At 37.5% G+C, this 12,048-nt stretch overlaps 1 protein-coding gene across 2 annotated transcripts in view; it reads right to left on the bottom strand.

The window, feature by feature from the left end:
• NUP205 (nucleoporin 205) overlaps nucleotides 1-12,048 on the bottom strand; it is an 86,491-nt gene that overhangs the window by 65,874 nt on the left and 8,569 nt on the right. For both annotated transcript variants that reach the window (XM_003983084.6, XR_002153964.3), the window contains exons 3-7: nucleotides 10,877-11,048; nucleotides 8,092-8,236; nucleotides 7,555-7,714; nucleotides 6,894-7,122; nucleotides 4,139-4,303 (exon numbers count right to left, since the gene is read on the bottom strand). In XM_003983084.6, the coding sequence (XP_003983133.2) occupies nucleotides 4,139-4,303; nucleotides 6,894-7,122; nucleotides 7,555-7,714; nucleotides 8,092-8,236; nucleotides 10,877-11,048 (871 nt within the window). The remainder of the gene's footprint in view (nucleotides 1-4,138; nucleotides 4,304-6,893; nucleotides 7,123-7,554; nucleotides 7,715-8,091; nucleotides 8,237-10,876; nucleotides 11,049-12,048) is intronic.

Here is a 12,048-nt window from a genome sequence, read left to right as displayed (position 1 = left end):
AAACCATGTACTCCTATTGACAATAGCCAAAGTATGGAAAGAGCCCAAATGTCCACTGACTCATGAATGGATAAAGAAAATGTAGTGTGTATATATGTATGTGTGCGTATATACACACACACACACACACGCATGTTGTATATGCGTGTGTGTGTGTATATATATTGTAAAAACACACACACACAATCAGAATTATTACTTGGTGATCAAAAAGAATGAAATCTTGCCATTTGCAACAATGTGAATGGAACTAGAATGTATTATGCTAAGCGAAGTCAGTCATTGAAAGACAAAATAGCATGATTTCACTCATAGGTGTAGTTTAAAAAACAAAACAGATAATCATAGGGGAGGGGAAGGGAAGTGAAAATAAGATAAAAAATGAGAGGGAGACAAGCCATTAAGAGACTCTTAAAATACAGAGAACAAATGGAGGGTCGCTGGAGGGGGCGTTGGATCAGGGGATGGGCTAAATGGGTGATAGGGATTAAGGAGGGCACTTGGGATGAGCAATGGGCATTCAAAGTACTAAATGCTATCCCAGAAATCATTATTACACTATATGTTAACCTGGATTTAAATGATAAACCAATCTTGTATTCCTGTAAGAAACAACACTTGTGAGAAAGAAGAAAAGAAGAAAAAGAAAAAGAAAACCGTGTGCTCTTCTCAGTAACATGAGTGATAAATAATTTCTTCAGAGATGCATGATGTAATACTGAAATAATCAGGGAATTATTATCAAAATATTAACAAACTGATGCTTTAATCTCAATGAAATGAACTAGATCATTCAGAAAAAGTCTTCACAACTAATAAGACCAAAACCTGAACATGACCACCTAAGTAACTCTTCTAATTTGGTAACCAAGTAGCACAACTTAAAAACTAAACCTTAACCTAAAGACAAACTGGTCTACTTGTAACTTTTTTTAGCTTTTTATTTGAAAAACTTTAAACAGGTATCTATCAATATATAGACCAATATAATGAAAACCACACACCCATCATCTAGCTTCGATATTATCTATCCATTTACAGTTAATTTTATCTCCTCTAGATCTCCATGCGTTTCCAAATTAGATGAAAGCAAATGCCAGACTATTCAATATTTCACTCATAAGTATTTCAGTATACAACTCAAAAAGATTCTTTAAAAACAAAAGAAAAATAAGTGATACATACAAATACCATTATATCTCAATATCATTAAATCTTCAAAAAATTCCTCAGTATCAAATATCCACAAAGTAATCAAATTTACAACCGTCCCATGAATGTTATAAAAGATATTAGTTTGGATTTTTGCTTTTTGTCTTTTGTGCAATCTGTTTGCTTGAATCAGGATCCAAATAAGATCTACAGATTGCGTTTGAGTGATACATCTGTAGTGGGCTCCTCCTGTATCCTTTCAATTTTTCCCTTGCCCTTATCTGCAGTAGAAACTAGACTTTTATCCTGTAGAGTTTCCACAATGGTTTGACATCCATCCCAGTGGTACAGTTAACATATTCCTCTGTCCTCTGTTTATATTAAAAGTTGGCAGTTTGATCTACAGAGACTTTACTTATGTTCAATTTTTTGGTAAAATGTGTGATAGGTACCGTTATGTCCTCGAGAAATAGATTGCTATTTACTTCTTTTAAATGTACATATAAATTGTTAGGTAACCTTGTGGTAATCCGGCTTTGGATAAGAACTGCTACATAGTTTGTTCTGCTTGAGCATCATACAAATCAAATACATAGCGCGCTACTCAAAGTACATTTTCTTTTTCCTTTTCTTTAAGAAAGAGTGCGAGCAGGGGAGGGACAGAGAGAGAGAAGAGAATCTTAAGCAGGTTCTGTGCTGTCGGCACATAGCCTGATGTGGGGCTCGAACTCACAAAACTGTGAGATCATGACCTGAGCCAAAATCGAGTCAGACATCCAACTGACTGAGCAACCCAGGTATCCCTCAAAGTACCACCAATTTTCATTGCCTTGGAAGGGGTCAGGAACAGACAGAAGCCAAGAGCCTCACCCAGAGGAAAATAATGAGCTTTTATGTTTTATTTTGCATTTTGAAATAAAGCCTACCCATACCATACAAACTTCTTGAGAACAAAATAGTTGTTTTTATTTTGACTAATACTTATTAAGATTATAAATTAAATATTAATAATTATTAATTACAAACCTTCACTTGAATTCAGAAATACTGGAATTAAAACTGCATGATGATCAACTCAAGAACTGTTTCTTGAAGACTAGGTAATAAAGCAGCATTAATATCTGAATTCTAGCACTTTTAAAAAAAAATTTTTTTTATGTTTGTTTATTTTTTAGAGAGACAGAGACAGGATGCGAGTGGGTTAGGGGCAGAGAGAAAGACACAGAATCTGAAACAGGCTCCAGGCTCTGAGCTGTCAGTACAGAGCCCAACGCGGGGCTCAAACCCACGAGCCGTGAGATCATGACCCGAGCCGAAGTCAGACGCTCAACCGACTGACCCACCCAGGTGCCCCTGAATTCTAGCACTTTTTAAAATTCAAATTTCAGAAACTTTTTTAGTTTAAAAATGTTTAATTATAGTACCCCTAATTATCAAACTTATAAAAAAAATATGAACATGTAAAACTAAAGAGAATAAGTAGCCAAAGATTTGGGACTCGAAACTAGGTATGGAATCCTAAGCCTATTCTCATCAATAGCAAACTGTAACACATTCTTCTGTACCCTTCCAGATGAGGGCAAGAGTACAGTAAATCACAATATGTGAAGTTAAGTACCACATACCCACTTAAAAGTTTAAAGGATAATTTTATGCCAGACAAGTATTAAAATAAGACTTGCAAATGACTAAGAGGTATAGTTCAGAAACAGAAGTTATGCACGAATATGAATGTCTAATTAGCCATGAATTAGCTTTAATATAAAAAATACTTGGCCGGCGCGCCTGGGTGGCTCAGTCAGTTAAGCGCCTGACTTCGGCTCGGGTCATGATCTCGCAGTCTGTGAGTTCGGGCCCCACGTCAGGCTCTGTGCTGACAGCTCACAGCCTGGAGCCTCCTTCAGATTCTGTGTCTCCTTCTCTTTCTGACCCCACCCCTCCATGCTCTGTCTCTGTCTGTATCTCTCTCTCTCAAAAATGAATAAACATTAAAAAAAAATTTTGAAAAAAAATACTTGGCCAAAGAAAGACCCTCTAATAAAAAAAAAAAAATGCTTTCTGCAGTCTCCTTGTGAACAGTAGGACACTAGTGAACAAAACGTTCTAGATTCACATAATTGATAAGATACTAGAATCTGTTGACACTCCACAACTAGAAAACACTGATATGGATAATAAACCTTAATAAAATCTTTCCAGATCTACCATAAAAACAAGTGACAGTTCTTTGGGCTTCAAATTACAACAAAAACATAGTTCTCGTCCTGTTAAACTACTATAGTTTGCGAATTACATGAATGTCAACAGCAGAACAGGATATGCTATAGTCGGTCATAGACTATTAAAGTCAGACTTCCACATCCATTCTTAACTGATCCAAATATCTCCTTTCTAATGTATTTTCTTTTAAAATAACATTAGTTTTTAATTTGTGAAAAATTATTTTGTGAAACCAAGGAAGAAAAACGTAAAAAAAAGAAATCATAAATTTGAATTTAAAAAATTATCGTGATACTGCCATTTCAAAATTTTACTTTTTTTTTTTTAATGTTTTATTTTTTATTTTTGAGAGAGAGACAAAGTATGAGTGGGGAGGGGCAGAGAGGGAGACAGAATCCGAAGCAGGCTCCAGGCTCTGAGCTGTCAGCACAGAGCCCAACGCGGGGCTTGAACTCACAAACTGTGAGATCGTGACCTGAGCCAAAGTCGGACGCTCAACTGACGGAGCCACCCAGGCGCCCCTCAAAATTGTACACTCTTAAGGGAAAAAAGAGCATTGTCACTGGTTCCAAGAAAGGGAAACCATATTTCATAAAATTTCTTTTGGGAGACCAGGACAAAAAAAGTCTGTATTTTACCACATTCCAAAGCTTCATTTAATGCAACTCCAGATATCTTCCTATGCTCATGATTATATGTCAAAGATAACATACCACTCAAGCTGATACGTTCTTTCTCATAAGAGAGTTACCTACAATCAATTTACCTGTCACATCAGGTAGCTGAGATATTCCTCTCAGTGCCAATGCCCAGGCAAGTCGAACCGTGGCTTGCAGCCCAGGCAGTTTCCAAAGCTGTGAGTCTTGAAGGCGGGAGTGAATTGTTGCAATGTATTGTCTTTCTGTCAATAGTGGAAGCTGATGAATCATATCTGAAAACACAAAAATAGACCACTATACCAACAAGTAGAGAAATCCTCACTTTTGATACATAGGAATGATGGCTAAAGATCAGGAAATCGGAGTTCAATGAATTATCAAAGAATTATGACTAACCAAAAAATAGTGTTTGTGTTCGACAAACCAAAAAACACACTACCGTAAAAATTCTATACAAACTAATACTGAAAGAGGCAATTGACAATAATTCTAAATTTTAATTCTTTTTTCAATGGTTTTTTATAAGTATACTATAAAAATTTCTTAAAACAGTTAAAAAGCCACTCAGTTTTTCTGCATATAAATTCTAAAATCAATGCAATTTAAAGATCAAAAAAGCTAGAATTTGGGGTGCCTGGCTGGCTCGATCAGTAATGCAGGCAACTCTTGATCTCGGGGTTATGAATTCGAGGCCCCTGTTGGGTGTAGAGATAACTTAAAAGTAAAATCTTTAAAAAAAAAAAAAAAAGATAGAATTTTACTATATAAATAAATGCCTACATTAAAATGTCAAGCAAAAACAGACCAAAACAACAATTCAAATTGCAAACAAGCATCGACTGTGATTATAACAAATGAAATTGCTAAATAATAATTAAATGATTTTCTATTTACAGTTCAGTCATACTCTGGTATTTCAAACAAGCATAGGATTCTGAATAAATGTAAAATGGGAGGTTGTGAAATCGCGCCTCGAGTCAGGCTGCACAGGGGTGTGGAGCCTGCTTAAGATTCTCTCTCTCCCTCTTTCTCTGCCCCTCCTCTGCTCTCTCTCTCTCCGAGATGTCTGGGTGGTTCAGTTGGTTGAGCGTCCGACTTTGGCCCAGGTCATGATCTCACAGTTCGTGAGTTCGAGCCCCACATCGGACTGGCTGCTGTCAGCACGGAGCCCGCTTTGGATCCTCTGTTCCCCTCTCTCTCTGCTCTTTCCCCGCTTGTAAACTCTCTCTCAAAAACAATAAAATTTTTTTAAAAATCTAAAATGGGAAACACCACTGACACCTAAGACTTTATTTTACTTATTTTCTTGTCCTTCCTTTTGATGTCAGTGGTTCCCAATCTTTAATATTTTTTTTTTTAATGTTTATTTTTCAGAGAGAGAGACAGAGTGCAAGCAGGGGAGGTGCAGAGAGAGAGAGGGAGACACAGAATCTGAACCAAGGCTCCAGGCTCTGAGCTGTCAGCACAGAGCCCAGCGTGGGGCTCGAACTCACGGACCCCAAGATCATGACCTGAGCTGCAGGCGGATGCTCAACCGACTGAGCCACCCAGGTGTACCATATTTCTTTTATTTCTTAATGTTTATTTTTGAGAAAGAGAGTGCATGCACAGTGGGAGAGAGGCGGACAGAGGGTCTGAAGCGGGTTCTGTGCTGATAGCGGCTTCAGCGCAGCGAGCTTGATGTGGGGCTCAGACTCTCGGAATGCAAGATCATGACCTGAGCTGAAGTCAGATGCTCAACCGACTGAGCCACCCAGGTGCCCTAGTGGTTCCCAATCTTTAACCAAGAACACATTCTTTAATTTCCCATAGTTTGAAAGTTTCTGTCTACTATTATACATGCGCTAAAAATTCACTTCTCCCATTTATTAATCAAACATATACAGAACGACCAACAAGAAATCACAATTAAAATGAGTTAATCATCAGCATCCTAAATTCATAAAATTACAACCTAATACAAAAACCTTATATCCTAGCCTATGAAACTTTCCAGGCATTTCATTTCGCTGCTGCAAGTACCACTTACAAGGTTCCACGAACACAGCTTGCCCCCACTTAATTCTGTGCTTCATTTCATTCAATACAGGAAATCTGACCAATGCCTTAAGTGGCAGCATTCCTATACGAGCACAGGCACCACTCTTTTTTGTGGCGCACAAAGCACCGTGTGACAATCTGATTGGAGGAAAGGAGTACTTATGCCTTCCATAAGCCCTCCCTAATGTCTAAGGATGGCCACCAAAGATGAGTGGAAAAGGTCTATTCTCCCTACATACCTACCTATAGAAAGATGCCAACAATACGGTCAAAAGTGGACAGGGGATAACTGTTAGAATAACTATAAACACCTGTGACGCTAAGGGCAATAATCTTCTCTGCAGGAATCATTTTTGAGATCCTCTTTTCTAAGCAGTAATTATGAATAAGGTCACCAAGTAAAAATTTTATACACTTCAGAGACAACATAAATCAAAGATGATATATTACTAAAAATGATAGTTACCCTCCCCTAGAATGTTTTCATGAAAGGTCTGAAATGTGAAGAAAATGTAAAGAAACAAGCAATTACGTAAATGACGCATGGAGAACTCATGAACATGTATTGCGTAATCTTTATCACTTTCCTATTCCAAAACTGAGAAGGACAATAAAGACATCTAACAGAGCGCAGAATTTTTTAAACGTCATCTTTTATGTAAATACTCAAATATGGATGAACTGCACACACGGGAATAAATACAGGAATAAAATGTACAATTTCTTACGTTAGTTAAAATACTGCCCTTCTTAAATGTTATCTCCATAATTTAATCTCATTGTTAAAAAAGTAAATGGATTAATAGGTATAAAATCCAATACCATCTCGCTCCTCTGTGCTTTGTTCTATAAAACTGATATCAAAGCAGTACAGAAGCGCCATAAGAAGAGCCAGATTCACTGCATCCAATGAACCATTAGCCTCAACTGTCACTTTTTCCAGATGTCCAATAAGAAGCAGAGTGTCATCTTTGCCTAAAGGTGACTGACAAGCCCAGGCAAAAAGGCTTTCTGCCAGAGACTGCCTGCACTCCTTGATAAGATCAGAAACCTAGAAAGAAAAATGTATGATTGTTAGTACACATAAATCACAGTGAAACCCGGTCTTCTTCCAAAAATGTAAACTACCTTTTCCAAAGTTAAGCAACTAAATAAATCTATCTGAATCCATAAGTGACCCCAACCTGTCACCTCCGGAATTCGAAACAAACCCTACTGTTAATTCCTCATTTTAAGTTCCAAGCTCTGTTATGGGATGACCAATTTCTTGAAGAGTTCATTCCAGGAAAAGAGCTACAACAGCATATAAGTGACTAGAAAGAAGTGAAAACAGCTACAAGCCAATTTTGGACACAGATGCCTACACATTTTAACGTACGTTAGCAATTTTCTGTGCCCACGTTCTAATTGTTCTAATTGTCATGACTTTTCTGCCCGAGACCTGACATAGACAACCCATGAACAGATGTCAGTGAACCCTTGCCTCTTTTCGATGTTTTTCACTGCCCAAACCTCTCTCCCGCTGTAGCTTCTCAAACTCATTGTTCACGTCAATCTGTGACACCAGAGTAAGCACTTTATAAGTCAATCCTTGCTCCATCAATTCATCTGTAAAGCGTGTTGTCATGGAAACCAGCTCTGGACTGTAACGAAATCAATAGAGAAAGTTACAATGAACAGTAATGCATACACTTCTTCACCTTACAGATATAGCAAATGCTGTTGACAATAATGTTACATTACCGGACAAAATAGGATGAATTATAACCCAGCTCTTTTAGTTCTTTCTAGATAACTAGGCATCAATAAACTTCTAAGCATACTTCTTTTTTGTTAACAAATAAAGCAGCTTTAATCTGTTACTCTTTACAGAATAAGGAAGTATTTATTGCTCGGCTATGTTACATATCTTACTTAAATTATACATACTGGAAGGAGAAATTTACGTTATTTCTAATAATAAATTAATAAATCCAGATAATTTTTAATAAAGCCTTGAAATCCTAAGAAGCAAACAGACCTGAGTTCAAGGGTCCACGTCTTTCCTCGTCTAGACTGTATCAAGGCTTTCAGGGAATTTGCAATGCACCGCTTTCCATCCCAGTATAAAAGAACAGCTACTAGTCCTCTGGTGAGACCAGGAAAATGGGGCTGTTGGTGCTCTCCTAGAAAAGGGAGTTGAGAAACAATTTAGTAAATACACACATGTGTGTTTAGGATGAGACCAAAATGATTATGCCAATGTTCAGTTCAAAGAAATCACAGGACCTCGGGGTTCAAGGGGCCCTAAGGGTCCTCTACTTCAAACACCCGTCTACTGTTTTCCTTCTTCTCTAACATCTACAAGAGGCCATCCAACTTGTGCCAGGACACTGGCAGTAATGGAATTCACCATTTCCCAAACGCTCAATCTCACCTTTATCTCTGATTTCTATGTGCTGGGAACAATCTTTTGGTCTCACTACTGTCCACTGAATCCAATGTTGTTTAATGCCCATTTTACCCTCTTTCACGTGAAATCTTTCCAATATTTGGACGTTTCTTCCCCTCAAGTTTTCTCTGAAAATTAACTTTTCCTGTTTCCAGTTCCCTCACTGTTTTAACTGCTCTCTTTTGAGTAATTTCCACTTTATCTTTTTTAGTTTCAGTTTCATTTCCTAAGATTGTCTTTTCCCCGTAGCACAATCAGTCCACTCTCTCGTCCCCAAATTCATTTCACTGCTTCACACTTCTGTGCAGGCCATTTCTTGTGCCTGGATGCCCTTCGTCCTCCTGAATGCACACCTATTCTACTCGACATGTGCCTACTCATATTTCAACACCTACCTTAGGCCACATGATCTTTATGAAGACTTCTCTGTACCCCCTGAGGTCAATTCAATTTAATCTCTTTGCCTCTGGACCATCACTAAATCTTGCATAAACCGGCATTAATGCACCTAATTGTGTCATAATTATTTGTCCCCATGTCTTTCCCAGTTACTAGACTATGAGCTCCTTCACACTAGTTGTTTTATTCATGCTTCTCTTCCTGAAGCCTTAACACAGTGCCTGGCCCATGGTAAAAATAAAATAAATGTTAAATCAAAGTTCTGAGTTAAACTAAAACTCAAGCATATCCAGTTAACATTTCCATCACAGAATGGAAAAACTACCTTCCTCATTCTCAATACCGTACTACTTTTAATGCAGCTTTAGGTCAGAAAGGATTTTGGAAGCCGCATGACATCTTTAAACACATGAAACTTTTTCAATTAAAATGCCGAGAATGCAAGCTGGTGCAGCCACTCTGGAAAACAGTATGGAGGTTCCTCAAAAAACTAAAAATAGAACTACCCTGCAACCCAGCAATTGCACTACTAGGCATTTATCCACGGGATACAGGGGTGCTGTTTCAAAGGGACACATGCACCCCCATGTTTATAGCAACACTATCAACAATAGCCAAAGTATGGAAAGAGCCCAAATGTCCATCAATGGATGAATGGATAAAGAAGATGTGGTATATAGATATATGTATATATACAATGAAATATTACTCGGCAATCAAAAAGAATGAAATCTTGCCATTTGCAACTATGTGGATGGAACTGGGGGGTATCATGCTAAGTGAAATTAGTCAGAGAAAGACAAACATCATATGACTTCACTCATATAAGGACTTTAAGAGACAAAACAGATGAACACAAAGGAAGGGAAACAAAAATAATATAAAAACAGGGAGGGGGACAAAACAGAAGAGACTCATAAATATGGAGAACAAACAGGAGGGGTTGTGGGAGAAGGGATGGGCTAAATGGGTAAGGGGCACTAAGGAATCTACTCCTGAAATCACTGTTGCACTATATGCTAACTGATTTGGATGTAAATTTTGAAAAATAAAAAAAATTTTAAAATGCCCATGAGGCTTCTTCACAAGGCTCCTCTGCTATAATGAAAATGAATTGCTTACTTTATGGAAATTTCAACTTTTTCTCTATATAGCAGCCAGAGAAATAATTTCAAATTTTTTCTGGATTATGTAACTCTTCTGCTTAAAGCCCCTGTCAGCAACTTTCCATCGCAATCAATTAGAATAAAATCCAAATAATTTTCCTTGCCTGCAAGACTGAATGTGATCTAATTCCTGCTCTCTCCTTACCCTCCCTCACCCTCCCCGTCTTTGTGAGGCTCCTGCATCCTTCTATCCATGGTCTTTTTATTCTATAGTGTGCCTTTGGCCTCACCTCAAGCACTTGCTGCTTGGTCTGTCTGGGTCACCAACAACTCTAGTACCCTATCATCATGGAGGTCTCAGGTCATATGTCCCAGAGAAGCCTTCTCTAAATACCCTATTTAGAGTTGCCCTCTAGCAGTCCCCCATCTCTCTATAGCCCATTGCCTTGTTTTATTTTCTTCCTAGTAGTATTATTAAAATTCTTATTTTTAACCCATTCGCTTATCTGAACCCCCCCACCTCAAAAAGAAACTCCAAAAAAGCAGTGACCTTTCTTTCTTACTCATTCTATGACAATAAATTCTTTGTGCTATAAAATTTGTGAGATGAGCCAATGATTCTTTGCTAGTAAATTACCATGTAAAAGCCTATCTTAAAACAGTTAAATTACCTTTCACAACTTCAGTCACTAAAGCCTTCCCATTAGTCAAAGATAAACAAAAGGAGATGTTTTGAATATGGCTTTTCGAATAAACTGCATCCTTAGAAACTACTCTGGAACCTAAATGATACAACACTATAAATCCTGAGCAAATGACTTTATAGTTCTGTCCTCCCTTACCATAGGGTCGATTAAATGTCAACCTACCGGCGAGGAGAAGCTCAACAGCTGCCAATTCTCCAATATCAAAAAGGTCACTAAGGATAAAGGCTTCTTTAATGAGCTGTTCTGGAAGAAGTCGGGTCCCCTGTTGACCCTGGATGGCGACTCCCTCTGTACTGGCTTTCTGAACCTTTTCGTGTTGTTGGACATTTTTTGGCTACAACGGCAAAAATAAATAAAATCAGGTGATGAAATAGTATCCTGGAGACAAGGTCTTAATTATTACCTAGAGAAGTTAATTCATGATAAAGTAGATTGGTAATGTGACAAAAGAAGTACTGTTTATCAGACAATCTACAATTAGACCTTTATAAGGTAACACTTCCTATTCGTTCCAGCACTTTATGCTATTACTACCTTCTCAATAATTGCCCCTGCTAACCTCTGAAATACAAAATTTTGAGAAAGCACAAATAGTATACTATTTTTCAAGTCTGTAAGAAACTTTTCCAGTTATACATTTAATAAATAAAAACATAAGGTCTTCAAGAGGGAAATAACAAATATATACAGGAATTGTTGAATCAATCAGTAGGGCTAGTGACAGTTTATTAGTATATTATGTAAAATGTAGTCTTATTCCCAAAAAAATTCTTACTTGGTTCAGATAGTTAACAAATAACACACAGTATAGAATTATTTGATGGATCACAGTCTTAGAAATTTACATCTGGAAGAAGGCCACATAGGACATTGAAATCCAACTCCTCTATTAACAGATGGAAAAGCTGATGCCCGGATAAGTCAGGTGACCTCCCTGTCCTACAACTCTAGTGGTAGAGCCAAGACTGGAACTCAGCTCAACTGGCTCCCAGGGTAGGGCTCTTTCTACTAAAGAGAGAAAAAAAAAAAAAAAAGCTAAAAAGCAAAAGGTCATTTCTGGTAAGACAAACGGTTCTTGTTAGTCTACAAAAGAAAATTATCAAACAGCAAGGAAAGGAATTTCCAAATAAGAATTCCCTACACTGAAGTATTCTCTTCTTGGTTGAAAGGGATTTCAAGATGCAGTGAGTAAACACACAGGAATTCATAGTTCAGCTAACACAACTTACATAACATTATGAAGAGTTAAAATGTTGAAAGTGTACCTGGAAATAAACAAAATAATCAATCTTACTGAGCTTAGATATATTAACTATACGTCAGAAATTCCAAGG

The sequence above is a fragment of the Felis catus genome, chromosome A2 (genome assembly GCF_018350175.1).
Source record: "Felis catus isolate Fca126 chromosome A2, F.catus_Fca126_mat1.0, whole genome shotgun sequence".
Taxonomy (NCBI): domain Eukaryota; kingdom Metazoa; phylum Chordata; class Mammalia; order Carnivora; family Felidae; genus Felis; species Felis catus.
The sequence above is the reverse complement of the archived record's forward strand: the minus strand, read 5'-3'. Positions and strand labels throughout refer to the sequence as shown.